Source organism: Mobula birostris, chromosome 10, assembly GCF_030028105.1.
Source record: "Mobula birostris isolate sMobBir1 chromosome 10, sMobBir1.hap1, whole genome shotgun sequence".
Classification (NCBI taxonomy): Eukaryota; Metazoa; Chordata; class Chondrichthyes; order Myliobatiformes; family Myliobatidae; genus Mobula; species Mobula birostris.
This window is the reverse complement of record NC_092379.1, coordinates 108,906,901-108,933,401: the sequence shown is the minus strand read 5'-3', so window position 1 is coordinate 108,933,401 and position 26,501 is coordinate 108,906,901. Positions and strand designations below refer to the sequence as shown.

The following is a 26,501-nucleotide window of genomic DNA, read 5'->3' as shown; positions in this document are numbered from 1 at the left end:
AGGAAGATAAAGAATGGTAGGGTGAAGGAACCATGGGTGACAAGTGAGGTGGAAAATCTAGTCAGGTGGAAGAGGCAGCATACATGAGGTTCAGGAAATAAGGATCAGATGGGTCTATTGAGGAATATAGGGAAGCAAGAAAGGAGCTTAAGTAGGGGCTGAGAAGAGCAAGAAGGGGGCATGAGAAGGCCTTGGCAAGTAGGGTAAAGGAAAACCCCAAGGCATACTTCAATTATGTGAAGAAAAAAAGGATGACAGGAGTGAAGGTGGGACTGATTAGAGATAAAAGTGGGAAGATGTGCCTTGAGGCTGTGGAAGTGAGCGAGGTCCTCAATGAATACTTCTCTTCGGTATTCACCAATGAGAGGGAACTTGATGATGGTGAGGACAATATGAGTGAGGTTGATGTTCTGGAGCATGTTGATATTAAGGGACAGGAGGTGTTGGAGTTGTTAAAATACATTAGGACAGATAAGTCCCCGGGGCCTGACGGAATATTCCCCAGGCTGCTCCATGAGGCGAGAGAAGAGATTGCTGAGCCTCTGGCTAGGATCTTTATGTCCTTGTTGTCCACGGGAATGGTACCAGAGGATTGGAGGGAGGTAAATGTTGTTCCCTTGTTCAAAAAAGGTAGTAGGGATAGTCCGGGTAATTATAGACCAGTGAGCCTTACGTCTGTGGTGGGAAAGCTGTTGGAAAAGATTCTTAGAGATAGGATCTATAGGCATTTAGAGAATCATGGTCTGATCAGGGACAGTCAGCATGGCTTTGTGAAGGGCAGATCGTGTCTAACAAGCCTGATAGAGTTCTTTGAGGAGGTGACCAGGCATATAGATGAGGGTAGTGCAGTGCATGTGATTTATATGGATTTTAGTAAGGCATTTGACAAGGTTCCACACGGTAGGCTTATTCAGAAAGTTAGAAGGCATGGGATCCAGGGAAGTTTGGCCAGGTGGATTCAGAATTGGCTTGCCTGCAGAAGGCAGAGGGTGGTGGTGGAGGGAGTACATTCAGATTGGAGGATTGTGACTAGTGTTGTCCCACAAGGATCTGTTCTGGGACCTCTACTTTTCGTGATTTTTATTAACGACCTGGATGTGGGGGTAGAAGGGTGGGTTGGCAAGTTTGCAGACGACACAAAGGTTGATGGTGTTGTAGATAGTGCAGAGGATTGTCAAAGATTGCAGAGAGACATTGATGGGATGCAGAAGTGGGCTGAGAAGTGTCAGATGGAGTTCAACCCGGAAAAGTGTGAGGTGGTACACTTTGGAAGGACAAACTCCAAGGCAGAGTACAAAGTAAATGGCAGGATACTTGGCAGTGTGGAGGAGCAGAGGGATCTCGGGGTACATGTCCACAGATCCCTGAAAGTTGCCTCACAGATGGATAGGGTAGTTAAGAAAGCTTATGGGGTGTTAGCTTTCATAAGTCGAGGGATAGAGTTTAAGAGTCGCGATGTAATGATGCAGCTCTATAAAACTCTGGTTAGGCCGCACTTGGAGTATTGTGTCCAGTTCTGGTCACCTCACTATAGGAAGGATGTGGAAGCATTGGAAAGGGCACAGAGGAGATTTACCAGGATGCTGCCTGGTTTAGAAAGTATGCATTATGATCAGAGATTAAGGGAGCTAGGGCTTTACTCTTTGGAGAGAAGGAGGATGAGAGGAGACATGATAGAGGTGTAGAAGATAATAAGAGGAATAGATAGAGTGGATAGCCAGCGCCTTTTCCCTAGGGCACCACTGCTCAATACAAGAGGACGTGGGTTTAAGGTAAGGGGTGGGAAGTTCAAGGGGGATATTAGAGGAAGGTTTTTTACTCAGAGAGTGGTTGGTGCGTGGAATGCACTGCCTGAGTCAGTGGTGGAGGCAGATACACTAGTGAAGTTTAAGAGACTACTAGACAGGTATATGGAGGAATCTAAGGTGGGGGCTTATATGGGAGGCAGGGTTTGAGGGTCAGCACAACATTGTGGGCTGAAGGGCCTGTACTGTGCTGTACTATTCTATGTTCTAACCTTTAGGGGCAAGTGATCATAATATGATCAAATTCACCCTGAAATTTGAGAAGGAGAAGCTATAGTCAGATGTATCAGTATTACAGTGAAGTAAAGGGAATCTGGTCGGAATTGATTAGAAAAGAACCCTGGCAGGGATGACAGCAGAGCAGCAGCAGCTGGTATTTCTGGAAACAATTCAGAAGGTACAGCATATATATGCATCCCAAAGAGGAAGAAGTATTCTAAAGACAAGATGACACAACCATGGCTAACAAGAGAAGTCAAAGCCAACATCAAAGCCAACGAGAGGGCATATAATAGAGCAAAATATAGTGGGAAGTTTGGGATTCGAAAGCTTTTAAATACCAATAGAAGGCAACTAAAAAGTCATTAAGGTAAAGCTGGAATACCAAAATAAACTAGCCAATAATATTAAAGAGGATACCATAAGTTTCTTCAGATACATAAAGTGTAAAAGAGAGGTGAGAGTGGATATCAGACTGCTGTAAAATGACACTGGAGAGGTGGTAATGGGGGACAAGGAAATGCAGACGAACTGATTAAGTATTTTGCATTAGATTTCACTGTGGAAGACACTAGCAGTATGGTGGAAGTTCCAAGTGTCAGGGGCCATGAAATATGTGAAGTTACCATTATGAAAGAGAAGGTTCTTGGGAAACTGAAAGGCCTGAAGGTAAATAAATCACCTGGACCAGATGGTATACACCCCAGGGCTCAGAAAGAGATGGCTGAAGAGATTGTGGAGGCATTAATAATGATCTTTCAAGAATCATTAGATTCTGGAATAGTTCTGGAAGACTGGAAAATTACAAATATCACTGCACTTTTCAAGAAGGGAGAGAGACAGAAGAGAGGAAATTATAGGCCAGATAGCCTGACCTCAGTGGTTGGAAAGATGTTGGAGTCAATTGTTAAGGATGAGGTTTCAGGGTACTTGGAGGCACATGATAAAATAGGCTGTAGTCAGCATGGTTTCATCGAGGAAAACCTTGCTTTACAAATCTGTTGGAATTCTTTTGAAGAAATAACAAAGAGGATAGACAAAGGAGAATCAGTTGATGTTGTGTACTTGGACTTTCAGAAGGCCTTTGACAAGGTGCCACACATGAGGCTGCTTAACAAGCTATGAATCCATAGTATTACAGGAAAGATTCTAGCATGGATAAAGCAGTGGCTTATTGGTGGGAAGAAAGGGAGCCTTTTCTGGTTGGCTGCTGGTGACAAGTGGTGTTCCACAGAGGTCAGTGTTGGAGCCAATTCTTCTTATGTTATATGTTAATGATTTGGATGATGGAATTGGTGGCTTTGTTGCAAAGTTTGTAGATGATACAAAAATAGGTGAAGGAGCAGGTAGTTCTGAGGAAACAGAGAGGCTACAGAAGGACTTAGACAGATTAGGAGAATCGGTAAAGAAATGGCAGATGGATTACAGTGTCGAGAAGTGTATGGTCAGGCACTTTGGTCGAAGAAACGAATGGGTTGAGTATTTTCAATATAGAGAGAAAATAGAAAAACTGAAATGCAAAGGGACTTGGGTGTCCTTGTGCTGAATTCCCTAAAGGTTAATTTGCAGGTTGAGTCTATGGTGAGGAAGGCAAATACAATGTTAGCATTCGTTTCAAGAGGACAAGAACACTAGGATGTAATGTTGAGACTTTATAAAGCACTGGTGAGGCCTCACTTAGAGTATTGTGAACAGCTTTGGGCCTTGTTACAACACGCACCCATCCCGCCAGCTTCCGAGGTTTAGATGTTCTAACTCCCTGGAGTGTGGATAGCTGGTACGGCCCCTTTGAAGATTCAAAACAGTCCCACTAATTGGCAGGTCATGTTTTGGGTGCCAAGGATTGAGCATTTAAGGAGCACCTGAACTGAGGTTTGGTGCTCAATCGTAAGCTCGTGATTTTGTCTCTTGTTTGCTTTGTGCTCAGATTCTCAATCCAGTTTGAAGCTGTGTCTCGAACCTAGCCTTGGATATTTCAGCATTTGGGTCCAAGCCATTCTCATTAAGGACTCTAGTTACAGGCTCCTCATCTTAGAAAAGATGTGCTGAAACTGGAGAGGGTTCAAAGAAGGTTCACGAAAAGGATTCCAGGATTGAAAGGCTTGTCATATGAAGAGTGTTTGATGACTCTGGGCCTGTATTCACTGGAATTTAGAAGAATGAGGGGTGACCTAATTGAAACCTATCAAATGGTGAAAGGCCTCGACAGAGTGGATGTGAAGAAGATATTTCATATGGTGGGAGTGTCTACGACAAGAGAACACAGCCTCAAAATAGAGGAGTGTTCTTTTAGAATGGAGATGAGGAGGAATTTCTTCAGCTAGGGAGTGGTGAATCTGTGAAATTTGTAGCCCCAGGCAGCTGTGGGATGCCAAGTCTTTGTGTATATTTATGGAAGATGATGATAAATTCTTAATTGGTTAGGGCATGAAGGGATATGGGAGGAAGGCAGGAGATTGGGTCTGAGAGGCAAATTGGAGCAGCTATGCTGAAATGGCGGAGCATAATCAATGGGCTGAATGGCCTAATTCTGCTCCTATAGCTTATGGTCTTATGGTTTATAGTAAGAAAAACCTTACTTTTCTTTCAACTCCATCTGTAGTTATTTTCTTCCAGAAAGGTTTGCAAAGAATTCCTCTATCCTGGGGGGAGGGTGTAGATCCACTTTCAGTACTGAGTTGATGGCGACCTTAAATCACCACAGATACTGACAGATCCATTCTACTGGGCTACTGGGACCACTGGTATTGCCCATGGGCTCCATTTAACCTGGAAAAGAATTCCTTTGGCCTTCATGCGATCTAGCTCACTGATTACTTTATCATGGATGGTACAAGGAACCAGATGACTTTGTAAAACTTAGGTGCGGCATTTTCATTTAACATTATTTTACCCTTGATAAGTTTGAGTTTTCCAATGCAATCCTTGAACACTGCTGTGGGATCATCCTGTCACTTTCTCAATTTTCTTTCAGTTGACTCTGTTGCAGGGGATGTGGCATGCAAATGGTGGATGGATCTCCAATCAAGTTGTCGTTGTCTCAGCCAATCACAACACCACAACGCTGGACCTCCTGCTTTTACCACATACATACCCAATGTGTCTTGTTGGTGGTTGTACTTCACTATTAAATTTCATTCCCACAGGAGTTATCTTCTCTGCAATACAAGTTCTTAGTTGGATCTAGGCTTTAGTTCAGTATCTTTGAAATGTCATTCAAACTCATTTTGTGGATTGACTGAAACAGTGGAGCCCATATCCAATTTGCCATTCATGTTTGGTGTTAGCCATATTGCTTGTCTGTTGTTAATTTCACACTATAAATTTTAGGGCTACAGAGTCCTGCGTCACTCTCATCACTATCAGATTTTTCATCAACAGCATGCAGATTAGTCTTCTTTTTGAAACTGCAACTTGACTTTTTAAACTTTTTCTCATCCTGGTGCAGTCCATTTATTTTTGTCTGCCTGGCATGCTCTTTGTATGAGTCCTATTTAGTTGCATTTTCTGCAAGTTTTGGCCTTAAACCTGCATTGGTCTGGTGTATATGAGCCCCTGCCAGGACAATAACACAATTTGTTCGGCCAGGCAGGTTTCTATTTAGACCTTGCAATTTTGTTCATGCCCACTTTCATTCCTGACTGCAACTCAACTGCATCTCTGGCTGCTGTTTCCATTGATGCCGTGATTTCAACAGCTTTTTTCAATGTGAGTTATGCTTCAGTTAGGAAATGTTTTTGAATGTGTGTGGAAGGAAATCGTCTGCTAATCGGAGAAACTCCAGATACGACGTACCTTTCCTTTTTTCCTTGTAAGATTAATCAAAATAAACAATCTCTCATTGCATCATTAAGCCCATCACTGAACTGAAAATGCTCAGATACCTTCTTCAATTCAGCCACATATGCTGAAATGGACTCCTTTTTCCTTTTGATTCCACTTATGAAAACTAAATCATTCTGACATTTTGTTCTAAATATCCCTGCATTACTTTCATGATATCAGTAAAGCTCTTTTCGGCTGGTTTAGTTGAAGCAGTCAAACACCAAAGCAAACTGTATGCTCCTCTACCCAAACTGGCTATTCAATTGCTTTAAAATACTGCTCAATTCACTCAGTATACAATATCCTGTTATTTTTTGTGCAATCAACTGTGTCTATCTTTCCATTGTAGGCAGTCATTTCTACTTTTTTTCCCATTTATGATTGTTATCACTTGGTACTCACTGTTTGTGGACCCCAGAATTTATCTGTTTTATGCCTTTTTAAAAAATTGATGGTCTCTGTCCTTTCACAAAGATGCGAATGCTGAACCTTTGCTATTCAATTGTTTCATGTTGCGCTTTTTAAAAACTTGGATGTCTCGCTGCAGTTTAACTGATAGGTAGTCATCTCAGATTTGTTTGTATCTTACTTGTCACCACTGTTAAGTTTTGTAACTCTAAAATGTAAAACTAACTGAAAGAAAAACAAGGAAAGATTGGGACAAATGTATCTAATTTCGTTTTCACTTTAGAAACATAGAAAACCTACAGCACAATACAGGCCCTTCGGCCCACAAAGCTGTGCCGAAAATGTCCTTACCATAGAACTAACCTAGGCTTGCCCATAGCCCTCAATTTTTCTAAGCTCCATGTACCCATCCAAGAGTCTCTTAAAAGACCCTACCATTTCTGCCTCCACCACCTCTGCCGGCAGCCCATTCCACGCACTCACCATTCTCTGCATAAAAAAACCTACCCCTGACATCTCCTCTGTACCTACTTCCAAGCACCTTAAAACTATGCCCTCTCGTGCTAGCCGTTTTAATCAAGGCGGCACTAATGAAGTTGGGACATAATGACATATACCATTCATGTACTTTTAAAAGTAACTCGTAATGTATTACATAAACAATGTTTTATCAAATAAGGTATTTAGAAGATTACACAAATATTGCTGAAATATTAAATATACAAGAAACTCTCAAAGGGAGATCAGTGTTCTTGTAAATGCAACTGAAAGCTGGGCTGGATATATACAGATTGTTAGGAAGGCCTCCATTGCTGGAGCTTTTCAGTACTAGGGCCCATTGAAGTACTAAGTGCTGCGAAGGTTTGTCAGACAGAAGGCTGGGCAGGTATATTGCGAAAGAGATACAAGTGTAAGTAGGCTGGTCTAAAGTTTATTAATGCAACTCCTTGACTTGAACAGACCCTTCTTGTCCCAAAAATGCAAATTCTTTCTTTCTACACCATATGACACAGCCATCCTGCTGTTCAAATGGTTGCTTTTTAAACTTACTCTGAAGCTCCTAAAACTGTAGTGTTGTACTTTCCTGCTCTAGCAGCAATGCACAGTTCCCCCAATGGGTAGAAAACTGTACTGCAAATTCTTCACCCTTCACCCTGAAATTAGGGAGGCATTTGCCTGCACTGAATTTAAATAGGGATTTGCATAAACTCGTTTACATAAGATCATAGTCATTGAGATGTACAGCACATAGACAGGTCCTTTGGCCCACTATTTCCATGCCAACCTTTTTACCCATTGTATTCACTTGCATTAGGTCCATATTCTTCTATGCCTTGCCTTTTCAAGAGTCCCTCTAAATTTCCCTTCTGATTTCACAATCTTCTGGAAATGAGCTTCATATATCAACTACTGTGTGTAATAAGGAGTGTATGGGGTGTCAGGGAGGGGTAGTACCTCTGGTGGGGGAACATGTCGCGTCCTTTTCGAGGCGGTTAGTCCACCTTTGGTCCCCACCTGGCACTCAGCTCTCACCTGTGGCTCCCCGTAGCTGTTTGCATGTGACAGCGGCCACACCCCGGGCAACAGGTGAGCGTAGCCGACGGGTCTCAAACCCTCGGTGAGATAGGGAGTTGTCTATCCCAGCATGTGAAGACAGACTCCAGTGGATTGAGCGGACGAGACCCATGGAAGGTCCAACGGTCAAGAAGGCGGTCTCTGCAAGCGTCGTGGAAAGTGTAGCACGGGACAAGACACAGAAGACGTCCTGGTCATCCACTGCGCCTAGTCCCATCTCCAGCCGTCTTGACTCTGTCTTGCCACTGGATCCAGATGGGAATTGGGAACAGAGAGTGAGGTTGACACTGCACAACTCTCCCTCACTTAAATCCAAATCAAGCGCTAGTCTCGACACCATCAATGGTGTCAAGGTTTCATCGACGAAGACGATGGATGAACTGTGTGTAAATCACCCTTAGGTTCCCTTGAAAACTCTTCCTCTCATCTTAAACCTATGTTTCCTTTTCAATATCAGTACAGGTACCATGAAAAATAAAGTATTTGATCACCTACTCTCTGTACTTTTATTTTATATAAAGAAGTATAGTCACCCTCCCCCAAGCCTATCTAACCAAAGTCTGATCACTCAAATCATTCAGTCCCGGCAACGCCCTGGTGAATTTCCTCCGTATTCTCTTCGGCACAACCGTATCTTTCCTGTAAGCACGGCAACCAAAACTCCACACAATATTCCGAGTATGGTTCGTCTATCTTGGAATTCAAATGATTTGAAATTAGTTTTGTATTTATAATCCGCATGCTGCTCAATCCCGAATTATGGGTGCACTTTACTTCGACATCACCCTTTTTATTTATCTCCCAACGTGTTCGAGACTCCTACATAATTGAATTCAATCCCCCTAGAAATCACACTGAATAACTGATTAAGAATAACACACTCCCGAGGATTATTTCAAATCATTTGTTTGTAAGGCTGAATCTTTGTCTCAGCAGTTCTACTCGAGAATTCTTCACGTAGGAACCAAAAGATTTGTATATTTTAGTATTCAAATGATTTGAAATTGGATTTGTCTTTATAATTGTTATAACGTTTTCGCTATTTGCGGGAAGCATTAATAAGGTACGTCACATGCAGCTATAAATCAGCTCAGTATCCTAACTCGTGATCAAATTAATGTTGCCAACACAGCAGGTAACACTGCGAACAGAAAACAAGCCACCCAGCACCATTGCCGCTGTTTGTTTTTCATTTCGCTGAAGGTTAAGACCATCCATCTATCACTGCGATACCAATGAAAGACCACTTGTTTCATCGCTCCTAAATTTATTAGAGATTTTAAATTGTTTTGAAAAATTGCTTAGGTCACAACATTGCAAACGTAAGGATTTCTGACTCCAGTTTGTTGAAAATACCTGCTTCCTGGAAGAGCGCGTGATTGCTTTAGTCAAGACATCGTCGTATGATTGGATGATGGAATAAATTCTCGTGATTTATTGGTTCGTTAACCACAATCGGTGGACTTCTACACCGATCATCTCTGAGACTCTTTTGCTTCTCTATTGGTCAAGTAAGAAATCGCTCGGAGAAGCATCCACAGCTGATTGGTTATCCTGCCTAGTTCCGCGCTGCGCCGGAAACTGATTGGTCGAGGATATCGGTGCGCTCATTGATCACGTGCAGTCCTGCGCTGCTGTAGTTGAGGCGCTGAAGGCTTGGGGCGAGGTGTTTTGGCGGTTCGGCGGTGGCCATGCGGGGACGTGCCATGTACCAGCTCGCAATTTTCCTCCTTTCAGGTGAGAGGCTGCTTCTCTTTCATCCGCTCGGGGGTTGTCATGCTCGGCTACCCTGAGGGGAAAGCCTGACGCCATCGCTCGCGTCCTGAGACAAACATAGGCCTGACGTTTGTCTTCAGGTTTATTTGTCTAGTCTGGTTGACGTGATCTCTTCGTGTAGGTTTCCATCCTTTATCATCTCTTTCATAGTGGTAGGCGATGCACCGTTAGAAATCTTGAGATCAGTAACGTGGACATGATCCTTCGAATATTTGGTATTTCCAGCACTGACTTGTCTGTCTCGGTTCTAGTGCTTCGGTGATGGGCGCTTATTTGTCATTATCTCTTCCATCTGCGATTTTATTACTCAATTGCTGTATCTACGGCAAACAGAAAAGTTAATGAGTCCCAAATCTGGACTAAGTTTGACAAACTGGACGCCTTGGATACGCCCTGACGGTCCTTGCTTTTATTCGTGTATCTCTTCGTACTACTTTTTATGTTAGACTTTCTTTGGCAGAATATTGTGACTTTTTGCTATTATTTTCGAAAGGAAATAGACTAAACTGGTTGTTTCTCTCCATAGATGCCACCTGATCTGCTGAGTACCTCCAGCAGATTGATTGTTGCTCCGGATTAACAGTATCTGCAGAATTTCTTGAGTTTATAGATCAAATTTGCTCAATTCCACCTAGGATTGTCCTGATTCTTAAATCATATAAAAAATCTGAGGCGCTGGCATCTGGCATTTGTTTTCTTAGCTTTGGTGAGAAAGATAATGGTGTAAACTCATTAGTAGTAGTCTGTGTTGGGGATTTTGGCATAGGGAGATTTCCCATTTTGGCATATTTCCCATTTGTTTAAATTTGGGCAACTGGCATTTGCAATTAACCTTAAGTTAAAATTGCTAGAACTTGTGGAATGCCTTAACACCATACTGACAACGAGAAATGATGAATTTTTGAAAGTTGTGTATTTTAATAATCAAGGTCAGCCTTATAATTCATCGTGGGTGAAGTTTGTTTTTGCACAGCAGTACAGTGCAAAGATAAAATTGCTATAAATTACAAAACAGTACATAGTGCAAAAGTAGTCTTCATGGAAATCTGATGGCAGAGGGGAAGAAACTGAATCATGGTGTGTGGGTCTTCAGGCTCTAACAAAGTGTGTCCCATGAGTACGAGTTTTTGATTTATAATTAAATGAGCAAGTGTATTGAATTACAATGCTTTGATTCCTATTACCAAGGCCTGTTATAAAGCAAGCTTGTGGATTCTGTTAAGCTTCAGTGAATTTAGTCTATTGATGTAATTTGAAGATATTTCAAGTAGACTGATAAATGTTTGCTTCCTATCAGATTAATTGGTAGTGATTTTTCTGTAATCTGTTCAGGGGCTATCTGACTTCTGGCATGAGGCAAATGTGCTTTGAATTTGAAATATAATTTGTACGAACTATATTTAGTGATCAACACCTCTTCAGAATGTGTGACTAGTGGAGATGCAGTTTCAATTGTTTGTATTGAAGTTCTTATTCCTGGCATAGCTTTTGTCTGTGTTCATTGTGTTGCAATAAACATGTCATTGTTTTGGATTCACCAGTGTTTCCTAGGTCACGTGTCATTTCTGGACTGTAATTTTTGATCACTTTTGATTTTAATCTGCTTTCAGTTTACATCTGCAACATTAGCAGAGTCCAGTAAAGCTCTATAATTTTGGAACAGTACCACATGTGATAGTTAATTGTTAACCTGGCATTTTAACTAGCTAATTTGCTATAGAAACTATCATAATCTCAGGTCAGTACAAGTGTCCCACCAGTGGGATTGTTAAACACGATAAATTGAGTTAATCTGGATGCTTGTTACATTTCAGGAATACATAGTATTGACACTAATTTGGTGTAATTGGCTTCCTGTTTATTCTTTTAAAGGCACGTGACTGTCACCATTTAGCAAGTGACATGTGCTACATTTTCTTGCATTTGAATGCTGGTTATGTCAATGGTGACACTAGATTCCCAGTTGCATTTGGAGAGTTGAATCTGGTTTGTTCTCTTTGCTGGAGTCTGCATGAAGTCTGGCCGTGCTGGCATAGTCATTGCTAGTGATATTCTCAGAAGGATCTGACACAGGATTTCTCCATTGATTGCAAATGGGGATTCTGCAAAGATTTAAAGAGAACAGTCAGTTTAACTTTTACTTGTGTAATGTTTTTAAGTGTTTGCTTTGAGTTAGGGCTATGTTCATCTGGAAAAGAAATGTCCTTCAGCACACTGAGTCTGTGCCAATCATCAAGCAATTACTAAGCGAGGTGGGGCCCTCTGGTCAGTGTTGACAATAACTGTTATGTCCCAGCTGTCTGTGGCATACAAGCAAGGGAGTATGATATGGAGAGCAATAACTGTTATGTCCCAGCTGTCTGTGGCATACAAGCAAGGGAGTATGATATGGAGAGCAATAACTGTTATGTCCCAGCTGTCTGTGGCATACAAGCAAGGGAGTATGATATGGAGAGCAATAACTGTTATGTCCCAGCTGTCTGTGGCATACAAGCAAGGGAGTATGATATGGAGAGCAATAACTGTTATGTCCCAGCTGTCTGTGGCATACAAGCAAGGGAGTATGATATGGAGAGCAAACTGTTGCACATGTAGCAGGCTCCCCCTCTCCACACAGCTGATGAATCCATTGGAATGGCAGGGACTGGCACAGATGGTGTTACAGGAATTGACGGTCAGTGTTGAACTCAACATAGGACTGGCTTGGGCATTCCAGGTCTGGATTTTTCCCTTGGGATTTTATCCAGAAGCCTTCCCCGTGAGTGGCTATAGCCGTAAGGCAACAGAGGTTTGAGATCAGAGTTTCCTTCTAGGTGAGTTACCAATCACAGCTGTTGAGCTCCATCTGCACAAAGCGATTGGCTTTAAGGCACCAGTAATCAGCCTTTGTCCCTTGTTCTCTTCAGTGTAAAATGTTTTGCTGGGTTTACTAGCAAAGCCACATGTGAAGGCCAGGAGCTAGACTTGGTTGTCACAAGCTGTTTGAGATGCATGCTATTAGGAGCATTTAATAGGTAGTGGGAGCTTATCACCACTACCACCCCTGGCTATAAGAACCTATTAAATAGCATGTATTAACACTGTCCATAAATGCTATTTTTTGTCCACATTCCCATTCACTTCCCTGTCCTAGTCAAAATACTGAAAGCCTTTACAATGGCCTATTAATGTAACAGCTTTCAATTTTTGTTATGGAAGGAGACCAGAGCCCCTAAAGCATTAGTGTTTTGAGTTGTTCATGCTAACCATCTAAGGCCCATGTGGCATTTTGACTGCAGTGTGGAGGACTAGTATGATGGGAATGGTTAAATACGAGCAAACATATACTTCGAGTGAGGAAAGGAGAGAAAAAAGTAAACTAGTGTAATCAGTTTTGGCAAAATGGACCCATTTTGATCATGTAATGCCTGATTGGCCGAGTATGGTGGCAAAACAGGTTTAAATGTGTAATTTATCTTGGTGCCTGTATCTTTGAGAACTAGTCATGCATTCCTTAAAATTTCAGATTGTGTTCATTTGCAAGTTGAGGTTCAGAAATTTCTTCATTGTAAAGATTGACCCTTTTTTAATGTCACTTCACTCCGTGTTCTTGCTGCAGGTTGGGTAATATAGGGTGGGCACTTAGGTTGTCCTCCTCCCTTTTCCAAGTTTGGAAGAATGCTATTGTATTGTGTTATGTACATGGGTATCTTGTGACTGTTTCATGACCATGAGTGTCCTGTGAGCATGATGTAATCGTTTTGTGGAGGTTACATGATGTAAGTTTCCCGCCAGTGAGGTCACATGATGACCTGTTCTCAACAGGTATCTAAAGGAGACCGCTGATGTGACGTAGTTCATTTTCAGCTTAGTTTTGTGTGAGTTATTCCGTATTGCTGGGTATTCGTCTTATGACGCAGTTTCATTTTAAAGTGAAGTTCTACTTTCTATTGGAGAGTGAAGACCTTACTAAAGTACAGGAACTCACCGAGTCGAGTAAAGTTGATATCGTTTGGTGGTTTTGGAGAGGATCGACCTTTATTGAATCTTCATTTAAGAAAAAGTGACCTGCAACGGAGATATCCCCTGTTAAAGTAGGAAGGATAGTGCAGTGTCTATTCTCCAGAGGAAGAGTTCAGTTCCTTTAAACCGTTTTATTTCCGTAGTTGTGAAACCTGACAAGGCAGGTTCCGGCTGGGATCAGCAGTAACGTGATGTCTTCGAGGAATACTTCAGGAAAGTCTCTCCTAATTGACTGTATAAATCTCTTGGACTTTCGAGTTTACCACTTTAAGAACTGTGTTCGAATTTACCACTTTAAGAACTGTTTTTGCATTTATCTTTTTAAGAACTGTTCCAGAGTTGCCATATAGCAGTTAACTTCCAGTTAAGTTAGTCGTTTAAATACATTTCGCTATTTTTGAGCAGAGTTTAATGTTTTTTTATAAAACCTGTCTCGATTCTATATTCATTGTTGCCGGTCACGTGACAGTTGTAAAATACCAGATCTGTAACTTTGCTTTGAATTGTGAAGTTGTGATGTATTTGCCTAAGTTTGGTTGGTAATGCTAAGACAAGTGGTTATTACGAAATGGGTGTCTGCAGTGTGCTGTAGCTTTCAAGTAGGTAACTTGCACGTCAGATCAAAGGATGGATGAGGAGTCATTGATCATGTCACTTAAAAAGACGACTGAATGAAATTTGTTTGAATGGGCTGATCATTGCCATTATGGGGATGCCAATCCACTTGAGAATCCTAATCCATAAACTGCTCAAGGACCTGAGATCTATTGTTGCTGTAGATCTTGAATATCCAAATCAGACTATGGACAATATCTTGTGAAGTTTAGGCTCAAAGGTACCTCAGCAAATATCCTTGGTACCTTTTTTTAAAAAAAAAATCCACAATGTGAGTTTGCAGATTAACTGACCTTGAATGTTTATTGCAAAGTAACTCAATGAACAATATAGTACTTCTTATTTTCAGGAGTTTTGCTGGCTGAAGCAGTAAAGATTGAAGTCCATGACAAGGATAATAGAACCTGTATATATGCTGTTCTATCAGTCAACTTCACTGTCCGTTATGAAGGAAATAAAACAATGGTAAGTCACTTAACTCCCTGTGTGATCGCAACAGCAAGATTGGAGCAATTTCAGCTCCTGCGGTTGATTTTTAAGTCCTTAGTTTCTGGGTGGGTTACAAGGTTTGAGTGGAAATTTGACTCCTGTTTGCTTGCAGTTTAGATTTTTGCCAGCAAAAATATTGAGCTTGATTGTAATAGTCTCTAGACAAAAATTAGTTAAATATTTTTTTAAATAAAAGAAACATTTAATAAATTACAAAAAAATAAGAAAGGAACAACATTTGCTTCCCCTTATTTCTTGTTGAACTGGATACCATAATGCAGTTAGCATAATCATTAGTGAAACAACTTGCTGCCAGTCATTTATCGGTATTAAGTTATCTACAGTAGCTGTTGAGCTGCAGGGAATGGGTACTGGGTACCAGTTTTCTTGGAAATGTGGCAATTGAGTAATTGTTAAGAATAGTTATATAGATTTGACTTGAACAAATTGTTCAATGAAACAAGGTATTTGCTTTGGTTAGTTGCATTATTATCCAAGCAGTCATGTAATGCTTGAAATTACCATATTTAAAGACCTTTTGAAATCATTGTCTAAGTACCAGTCAAGTTTCAATTTATCTCAAGAAATTAGTTATCTGTAAAAATCTGTTTTGTATTTTTTCATTAAATAGAGACTGCTTTGCTCAGTTAATGTAACTGGACACTCCATATACATTTTGGATCCATCCTGGGTACATTGTTCTTGTGGAGAATGGGTGTACTATAAATGAACACCCTACAGTCTCAATTTCTAGATCAATTTGAATTTGTGCTATTTAAAGTATCCAGGTCTGCAAATCATTGGGATCAGTCCTGTTTGGCATGGAGCTGTAGGTGATAAAACAGCTATCGCTTTTAATTTAATTGAAAATAATTCATATTTACACTGCTTTCAATGTATCAAATTTTAAAATTACTGCAATTGTCTGCAAATGCATTCTGTTATTCAATTAGCTCAGTGGTTAACATTCAACACTAGGCACTTGATGTACAATGCTTAGATATTTATCTGGTTATTTATCCTCTTTTTGCGAGACTGGGGGCTGGTTTTAGGGTTTGTAAGGTTTGCTTTTCTGTGTCTGGGGAGTGATGGCATTTCTTTTCAACAACTCCCATGGTTTTTCTGTATCTTGTGGCTATCTGGAGATAACAGATTAGTTCATAAATGTTTTGACAAAATGAACCTTTGACCTTTTGTTTTATTCAGAACCAATATTCAGGATGGGTGGTGGTTGAGCTGAAAATTGATTCGTCTGGTCATTGCCAAGTTATTAACTGTTATAAATGTCTTAATTTCCATTTTTCTAAGAATTCGCAAGTGATACTGTTAACCCTAGTTATAGGTGTGGAGTTGGCTCCCATGTGTCATTGAAAGGAGCTTGGGTTACTTGGCTTATTGATGGTCTAACTGAGCTATTGCAGGGATAATCATTCTAGCATCAACATGCCTTATATAATAATCTTTGTCTACTTCATTTAGGAAAATGCGACATTTCAACTGCCTGATACATTATCATCAAATGGAAGTGTCTGTGGTGGAAATAATTCAGCTCCTTTGTTAAAATTGAACTTTGGATCTGGTCAGTCTTTGAGTTTAAATTTCTCCCATTCTGCTGGAGCATTCAGAGGAGATGTGTTGACTTTCACATACAACACCAGTGATGCTACACTGTTTCCTGGAGCGATAAACAAAAGTATGATTTTTATTTTTACTTTGTATAGTGGGTTGAACAATAAGTTTAGCAATAATGTTCCTAACCAGCTGACCAGGAGAGCAAATTTGGCAATCTGTTGCCTAACCATCTCAAAGTTTGACATTAGTAGGTAAATGGCAATTTTAAAATATACAAAATGTACACACAATCCTACTCCAGGATTAGGGCAATTCCCATTGGTTTAGTTTGATTATCTGAAAATTCTATATGCTTTGTATCTCACATAGTTGTTGCCTTTGCACTGATACATCTGTTATTTTTGTGGCTCTTTGGGACACAGATGGGGACTATTGCTCTAAGGAATTTATGGTTTTAAGAATTTAGTTGCTTTAACTTACTGTCATTGGATATATTTATGCCTAAGAAGGGCAGTGTCAGCTGCCTCAATGCAAGTTTCTACTGATGTACCATGGAGAACATTCTAACTGATTGCATCATTGGTATGGAGGGGCCACTGCACAAGATCAAAATAAGCTGACAAGTGTTACTAACTCCATGTCCCAGCATTGAGGACATCTTCAAAAGACAATGCCTCAAAAACTCGATAGCTGTCATTAAGGACCCCCATCAACCAGGACGTGCTCTCTTCTCATTGCTACCGTGCGGGAGGTGGTACAGGAGTCTGAAGCCACAGGCTCAATGATTTAGGAACAACTAGTTCCCCTCTGCCATACATTTCTAAATGAACAGTGAACCCACTTACACTTTTTTGCTCTGTTTGAATTACTTTGTTAATCTTATTGTAATTTGTATATTTTTGTATTGCAGTGAACTGCTACCACATAATAAATTTCATGATGTATATGCCAGTGATATTAATCCTGATTCTGAAAAGAAATTTCCTTAGTACGTCAGTTATTTCTTCACTTCCCGTTTTAATTCCTGTGGTTTTCTCAATGGGAGGTGCATATGTTACTGTTGCTTAGTTGAAATTTGTATCACTTGCTAATGCATTTTTTATACATCCTTTGGCCATTTGTTGCTGCTTACTAATTCTTTCAATCCTTGTGTCTACAATTTTCTTTTTACTCCACTACTATCTTTTAAGCTTCCTGGCTACATTAATGTTTTCCTCAGTGATCATATTGGAGCATTGAAACAACATCTTTCATCAAATCAAGCCCATATTCCATAATTTGATCTGATCTAGGAGCAATATGGGGGGGGGGGGGGGGGGAAGAAGAGATGGGCGAAGGCAGTTATCTTGGCCAACCAGTCAAACTAATACAGTCTGCATGGCATTTTGCCTACAGGGTATAGTTGAGGAAATCAGAAGTTTCCTTTCTGTGAAGTGTACCTTGGCTACATTTTGACAAGTGACATACTAAGATTTGGTAACTTTTTAATTCACTATTACTTTCAAGGTGTGTGGTTATACCTGGCACACAGCTTCCTTAAATTAATCTCATGCATAATGGAGCAATTACATTTTGAAGTTTACTTGAGCCTAGAAGCCTAGCTTTATAAAATGAAGGTGTGAGTTGGCACGTGACCATTGTCATGAGGCTGAATTGTACTACAGGAATTCAGAGGATTATTTACTTGAGCATTTGTTATCAAGGAGGGTTCCATGAAGTGGTCATGCCATTCCTTTTTTATCCTTTTATTCCTTGAGGTTCTTGCTGTTCAGAGAATGTTTGATCTTTACTTGCTGTGATTAATACAGGGTGCATGTATTTTTTGGTCCATAAATACTGAGCTAATACATATCCATTTTCAATGCATTTCATTACCTCCACTTTGTTCCATCTTTACAGGTGTAAAAGAAGTTTCTGTGGATTCCCTAATGGAAAAGGCACCGCTCAACACTAGATACACATGTAGAAGTGCTAAAGCTATTGCAAAAAAAGACGTAATCATGGTTTTTTATGATGTCGGTATTCAAGCCTTTGTGGAGAATGGAACAATTAGCAAAAATGGTGAGATGCCCCATTTAATTGTTACTTTGGTTGCCTTTTATGTAACGACAGTGGATTTCAGTTCTGTTTTTAATGTTTACAATGGCTCAAGAATCTGCTGTGGCACTGATTTAAGTTGACACTTAAAAGTAGAATCTTAACCATTAGTTGCCCATTTCATCCTGCCTCCCACTTTGTTATCTAGGCACATTAGGTTCCAAAGTGAATATCTGAAATATGGTCACTCTAGCCAATGATTTCTCAAAATTAATAACTTCTGTATTGCATTTCAACTGCACTGGATGTTGTACATTTCAATTTTTTTTTTACTTAAAGGTCTGTTTGAAATTCTTGCCACAGTCTATTTTAAAGTAGTGAATTTAACAGCTTCATGATTTTTTTTTTCAGTATATGATACTTGAACAGAAAGGATAGGATGACCTGCTTTTAGAGTTGGTGATCCATGATTGATGTGACCCAATGAGATGCCTAGTTCAGGTCAATGGCTAAAATCAGGATGAAATACTTGATACTGATGCAGGTTCTCAATTCTTACTCAATGTTTAGCTTCATCCTTGAGCTCACATGTGCTATCAGCCTGTTGTGCATCTAGTTCAGTCTAGATAGCATTACAGGGTAACTAAACCCAACTATATGTAGGTGAGTTTTTGTTTTCAACCAAATGGACCTCAAGATGAGCTATATGGTGAACAACTTATTGACTGAACTACCCAATTTCATATTTTAGTGAGAATATTTTTTCCTTTTTTTTTTTTTTTTTACAGAATCTATCTGTAAGGCGGATATTTCCACCACTACATCACCTCCCACAACATGGACAACCTCAACCATGACCCCAACTACATTACCACCATCACTGCCCACAGTGGGCAACTACACACTCAAAAATGGCAGCAATTTTTGTCTCCTTGCCAATATGGCACTACAGCTGAATCTTACCTATACAGATGATAACCAGGTATTTTTTTTGTTTTGCATTTTTAATATTTTTTTTTGCATTACAAGCAAATAACTTCTCCCTTCTATTATCCAACCTATTTCAGACACGAGTGATTAATGTTGATTCGAATTCTACAGCAAGTGGGCACTGTGGGGATCAAGATGCTGCTCTTGTGTTGGAAGATATAAACACAACAATTCTATTTCATTTTGTTGTGGTAAGCATTCACCTTCATTCAGGGGAACACAGACCAATGCAAGATGGCTTGTTCTAGATCAGACTATATTGATCAAACTTTTCTAGGGCTCAACAATTAGCAAGACTTGGCAGTGGCACAAGATAAAACAATGGACTAGTGATTCACATTTTGGGAATTAAAAGGGATGGGGGAAAATGTGTGAAGTTTCATTTAAGTATAGTTTCAGTATATGTTTAGGGAAAATTACCTTTAGTTTGGAAAGTTAACCATGGTTCAGCATTATAACCTGTTATTCATGCGTAGTACCTCCATCTGTCAAACTGCAATTGGAAATAACAACTATCGTCTTCCTTGGGGAAATTTGATACATTAATACCTGCAATTTAGTTGTAGCGTAATCTTTTGATACTAAGATTTTCTAGGTCTATTATGGTGTCTTAATATCCTTTGATTATAATGTCCTGAAACATTTCAGCATTTTTGCATACTTGTGTAATATTTTGTTGCAGGAGCAATCAAAGTTCTTCTTAAAGGAGGTGAAAGCTAATATAAGCCTGGTTGTAAATGGTTCAAGTAAGTATTGTCTATTGCAGTAGTTGAAGGTAAGCTTGGCAAGGTTATCAGCTTGACCATCCAAGATATTTCATCTTAATGGGAAAGGTGACTAAGATGAAATTTCTTTCAAATGAGAGGTTATTGAACTAAAATGTTCTTTACATAACTGTTACCTGATCTTGGGCATTCTTGCTATAAGTGGTGTTGCATATGATTCTATTTAGAGGTTAGGCAGAAGTACTGGGAAGCTATTTGATGCAAGTACCCATGCTCAACCACCCATTTGGTTATGTTTAAATTTGGGTCTTGAATAAAACTTTAATTTGGAATTGGTTTTAAATTTTGAATTCTTTTGAATTGAGTAGGTCCACTTCTCTTTTCCAGCAATCTCACTTCACAGAAGCAATAGTAGCCTGAGATACTGGCAGGCATCTGTTGGAAGTTCATACATGTGCCAAAGGGAACAGAGGCTGAGGGTGACTGACCAATTGGTTATTAATGCATTTAAAGTGTGGATTCAGCCATTTGACTTGAAGTCTGGAGTTTTCTCCAGAGGTAAGTGTTTTTGTGTATAGTAACTGTAAGTGCAATTGTTTGCGATATTGAATTTTTCTTACATCCTTCACACATGAGTAAAAATCTTTGGGTTACATCTCCATATAAATGTGCAATCATAGTCATTTATAATAAATAGAACAGTCAATGTAAGTCAGCATGAGTTCATCAGTCTGATTTCCTGGTAGAAGAAGCTGTCCCAGAGCCTGTTGGTCCTGACTTTTATGCCAAGGTACCGCTTCCCAGATGGTAGCAGCTGGATTAGATTGCGGTTGGGGTGGCTTGGGTCCCCAGTGATCCTATTTACACAACCTGTCCTTGTAAATGTCCTGAATCATGGGAAGTTCACAACTACAGATGTGCTGGGCTGTCTACACTACTGTCTGCAGAATCCTGCGATTAAGGGAGGTACAGTTGCCATACCAGGCAGTGATGCAGCCAGTCAGGATGTTCTCAATTGTGCCCCTGTTGAAAGTTCTTGGGATTTTGGGGCCCATATCAAACTTACTCAACCATCTGAGATGAAAGAGGCACTGCTGTACCTTTTTCATAGGAAAGTAGAAAACCTACAGCACAATACAGGCCCTTCGGCCCACAAAGCTGTGCCAACATGTCCTTACCTTAGAACTACCTAGGCTTACCCATAGCCCTCTATTTTTCTAAGCTCCATCCAGGAGTCTCTTAAAAGACCCTATCGTTTCTGCCTCCACCACTGCCACCGGCAGCCCTTTCCATGTACTCGCCACTCTCTGCATATTTTTAAAAAAAAACTTACCCCTGACCTTTCCTCTGTATCTACTTCCAAGCACCTTAAAACTATGCCCTCTCGTGATAGTCATTTCATCCCTGGGGAGAAGCCTCTGCCTATCCACATGATCAATGTCTCTCATTATCTTGTACATCTCTCAGGTCACCTCTCATCCTCTGTCGCTCCAAGGAGAAAAGGCCAAGTTCACTCAACCTATTCTCATAAAGCATGCTCCCCAATCCAGGCAACATCCTTGTAAATCTCCTCTGCAACCTTTCTGTGGTTTCCACGACCTTGTAGTGAGGCGAGCAGAACTAAGCACAGTACTCCAAGTGGGGTCTGACCAGGGTCCTATATAGTTGCAACATTAGCTCTCGGCTCTTAAACTCTATCCCACGATTGATGAAGGCCAATGCACCATAGGCTGCCTTAACCACTGTCAACCTGTGTAACAACTCCGAGTGTCCTATGGACTCGGACCCCAAGATCCCTTTGATCCTCCACACTGCCAAGAGTATTACCATAAATGCTGTGTTTTCACCACACAGCTGGTGTGTACAGACCATGTGAGGTCCTTGGTGACGTGGATGCCAGGGAACTTAAAGCTGTTTACCCTCTCAACCCCAGATCCATTGAGGTCAATGGGGGTTAGCCCATCTCCATTCCTCCTGTAATCCTTAACCAGCTCCTTTGTTTTTATGACATTGAGGGAGAGGTTGTTTTCTTGACACCACTGTGGCAGAGAGATGACTCCTGTCATTTCCTGTCTCCTGTCACTGTCTTTTTACTCCTGTTCAACGTGAATGCTAAAACTGATTGTCAACTGGTAAATATGAAACACATGTAAAGAATTTGTCTTTGCTCTTTCCTTTCTATTGCCATATGATAACATTTGGTATCTTGAGTTTACTTGTGCTGCATTGGTATTTATAATGAAGTGCTGAAACTTTGGATCCCTTTACCAGCAAGTAGTTGAGCCAGAAGTCCAGCTAATTTAGAAATCTATGTTGAACGGAGTATCAGAAAGATTAGATATTGGCATTCTAGATTTAGCTACAAACTCGAGGCAACATCATATTTTTCATTTTGTGACTCACAGCCATTCAGCCCATTAAAGACTTTACTAATTTGGAGCATTCCTATTAAGCCCATTTCCCTCAGTCTTGAATATCCTCTCATGCCAGCAGTTTTCCTAATTGTTTTCCTTACTTCAAGGGTAGTCTGTAATATCCTGCTTTAAGTATAGATGGGGGAGAAATAACTTGGCAGTTGTTCAAGACAATTCAACTGAATAAAACATCATACTCTAGCCAGTTTAAAAAGTTATGAAACTTTCACCAACTTAAGAGCTGTTTCCTTGTGCAATGACTAGTAATTAATGTTTCTGTTTAATCCACAGCTGAAGAATGTTCTCTGGATGATGACAGCATTCTTATTCCTATTATAGTTGGTGCCTGTCTAGCTGTCTTAATCGTAATTGTTATAATTGCTTATGTAGTTGGTAGAAGAAAAAGCTATGCTGGATACCAAACACTCTAGATTTGGTCTGTCATTTAATTAGTGATACAATTACATGATAGCTATTCAGTAGGTGGAAGTCCTTGCCTCTCAACTTTAAAATTGCACTAGGCCTTTGCCAAGTCTTTGGGGCTGATGAACTTGCACCTATACTTTCTGGAGATGAAATGTTGAAAACACATTGCTGGCATTGAAGGATGAAGCTTTGCTTTAGACTTCATGGCATTGCTCCAAGGAAATGACAGTTCAGTCCAATAAGTCTGTCTTTGTATCTGATTCCTCTGATTAACACTTCTGAATGACTAATATTTGCCAGCAATGGTTCTAACATTTCTTCCAATCTAAAGAATAAAATTGAATGTTGTACAATCAATCCTAATTTAGCTTGTTTGGGTGTACTGTGGAAAATGTATAAATGTTAATAATGTCTGTGTATATAAGTTTGAATTTAGCAAAAAAAAAAAATTTTAATGACATTTGCTAGGTGCCTTGAATTGTAGAAACTTTTCCAAGTTTGTAATGTCTGTTCTAATTGGCATGTGCAAATATTATCTAATGTTAACCACTGACCTCTAATTTTGCAACCTGGAGCTTTTTCACTGCACACTAGATATGATGAAATTGTGAACATTTTGGCTTTCATCTTGGTATTATAGCTTAGATAAACTGCAATCTTTTCCTGTAGTACATTTTTATGTGAAGTTCAACTTGCATTTATAATAAAGAATCCTCATGAAGCTTGTACAGTTTTATTTTGGTTTGAGATTAAGTAATTTTTTTTTACACTTTTTAATAGGAAGCAACATGTGGGCAGCCTGAGCATTTGGGGGCATAACTGGAATACATTTCAATTTTTTCTGTTCGTCTTATGGAAATGAAAAGGCTTGTCACTTAACAACAACGTGTTAACTTAACCATATTATTCACCATTTTAATTTCAAGATACCATTCTGGATTTCTCGTGCATCACTAGTAGTCATTAATTTTCTCAAATGAAGGTGACAGCTGCATCTACTTCAGTCATGAATCCATTTGATGCATATGACCACCTGTAATTCTGGGTTTGCTGAGCAATGGAACTTGGTAGCTGTATTAAGCCCCACTGTTGAGCTAACTTTAATCATTTCCATCAGAGATTAAATGTACTTCTGGTTTATCTTTACAAATTTGTTAGTTTTGTAAGCTTGTAGAAATTTGCATTGCTTTAGATTGACAAATGGTACGATGAGCAAATATCCATGTGCAGTCTGTTTTCTTGACTTTTGGTATAATCTACTTGACGTACAAGGAATTTTTGAAGTTGTTTGCCTCTTACTTTCAGAAGTATAATGTCAAACTAACTTACCTTGGAGTTACTAAATGTGTTTTGTTGCATTAAGCCTTAACATTCGGGTTGGATTACGATAAAATCCCGAACAACTTGGTTTATGGGCTTTTGCAGTTTATGATTTTAAATAAGCAGCACAAGTCAATGGAAAAATTCCATTAGTGGGATTGGGGATGCACTGGAAACTTTGGTCCCTCCTAGCTCTATCCACAATACACTTTGACCATGAAGGCAAATAAAGTCTTTAATAAGCAGAAGATAAAATTTAATGCTGTGAGGCTTCAAATTAAATAGTTGAATTACTCTAGTCTTTATTTCAAATCTTAGTAGTTACCTTCAATCTACTTAGCTTTGAGTGAATATTTTTTGGAATAATTATGGTCCTCAATTTTTGGTCTTGAGTCTACAGCTTTGTGTAAATCCTAAATTGTTCTCAGTGTATCTTGATGGAGATGGAATGGAGCTAAGTTCCTACTGTTTCCAGTGTTAGTAATTTTAAATTTGCAATCTTTAAAGATTTTTTACTGTTTTCGTGATTGTTATTTTCCATTGCAGTCAGGTTACAACATGCCTAACATGCAATTGAATAACATGAGCAGTAATTTCCATCTAGCTTGGTTTGTTCATTAATATTAATCACAAAGTTTATGTGGATGTTCATGACTATGAAATTGAAGTTGTATTTATAAATGACATTTCAGGGTTTGCACTATGTTCCTTCAAACTAACAAATCTACACAGCTGAAGAACATCCTCATCCTGAGGTTTTCTTGTGCAATTGCTTTTGAAACTGCATTATGCCTGTTAATTGTCTTTGGCTAATTCTTGAATTATATAACATGATCAGTGCATCTAAGCCTTTCTGTATGCTCCATTACTTTCTGTACAAAGGTTCCAGTTTGTGGCAAGAGACAAAGGCATTAAGTTAACTTGTTTGTATTTATTTTATTTACATCATAAGGGAATAAAAATCTTTGCATCTCTTTTGCAATGTACAAGCAATAAGAATGGGAAGTGTGAGGATATTGCCCAAATACTAAAATTGTATACGTGCACAAAAGATACACAATCAGATCGATGTGTGTTGATAAATCTGGCCTGGTGAAAGAAGCTATCCTGGAGCCTGTGGTCCCAGCCTTAATACTGCAATACTGTTAGCAAAACAGTAGCAGCTGAAAGAGTTTGTGGTTGGAGTGGCTGGAGTCCCTGATGATCCTTTGGGCCCTTTTTAATCACCTGTTGCTGTAAACATTCTGAATAGAGGAAAGTTCACATCCGCAGATGCATTGGGCTGTCCGCACCAATCTCTGCCCTGCGATTGAGTATCATTTGCTTCTTGGTACACTCTATCTTGGGATGCAAAAATCACATGCAGAAACTGGCTTTATATGCCATTGGTATTGAGCAATAAATGGAAAATCACTATGTCGCCTATTCAGTGTTTGAATTTTTTTAAATTTAGTCTTGCAATGTTCAACTGCTATTACATGCATCCTTCAAAGGAAAAGTTTAAAACATCTTTCAATATGAAACTACTCTGCAGAAGGGAGTGTGAACAGGTGTTTCTGTAGTTCTGTACTATGTTTAAGGTAAAATGGAGGCCAGTCAGGTATATTAGATACTTGCAACATGCAAAATGCTATAGAAAAAGGTAAATGGTGGACATTTCAGACAGGGCCTTCATCTGGACTGGAGAAAAAAGATGAGTCAGAAGAGGGAAGGAAGAAATTCAAGGTAGTAGGTGATGGGTAAAAGTGGGTAAGAGGTGAAATCGAGACCTGGGGAGGCAATTGGTGACAGATAAAGGATTGGAGAAGGGGGAATCTGAAAGGAGAGGACAGAAGGCCATGGAAGAAAGGGAAGGGGGAGGAGAGGATGTGAGAGGGAATGGTGAAAGAGAGGCAGGGGCCTATTACCAGAAGTTTGAGAAATTGATGTTCCAATCATTAGGTTGGAGGCTACCCAGAGGAAATATAAGGTATTTGTCCACCAACCTGAATGGGGCCTCATTGGGGCAGTAGAGGTGGCCATCGACTAACACTTCAGAATGGGAAGTGGAATTAAAATGGGTGTCCACTGGGAGATGCTACTTTTTCTGTCATGTTAAATGGTCATCTGGAGGTAAGAAAGCAGTCATGGGGGATTTAGTAAAAGCAATATTATGTTTCTGAAGGGCAGTCTATCTCAAAGTTTGAAATAGATTTATTAAGGTACATGTGTTACATTTTCTTGCAGGCCTACTAATAAATCAATGGAAGACTGCACCAACAGGACAAACAACCAATATGGAAAAGGCCACACACTCTGGAAAT

General features: G+C 39.8%; 1 protein-coding gene across 1 annotated transcript; it reads left to right on the top strand.

Moving 5' to 3' along the window:
• The first annotated feature begins 9,423 nt into the window (after positions 1-9,423).
• Positions 9,424-25,614, top strand: lamp2 (lysosomal-associated membrane protein 2). The gene is made up of 9 exons (XM_072270791.1): positions 9,424-9,569; positions 14,575-14,690; positions 16,194-16,407; positions 18,186-18,347; positions 19,112-19,305; positions 19,391-19,504; positions 19,996-20,059; positions 20,426-20,596; positions 22,744-25,614. The coding sequence occupies exons 1-9, from the start codon at positions 9,524-9,526 to the stop codon at positions 22,881-22,883; spliced, it is 1,221 nt and encodes a 406-aa protein (XP_072126892.1). The 5' UTR covers positions 9,424-9,523; the 3' UTR covers positions 22,884-25,614.
• The last annotated feature ends 887 nt before the right edge of the window (positions 25,615-26,501 follow it).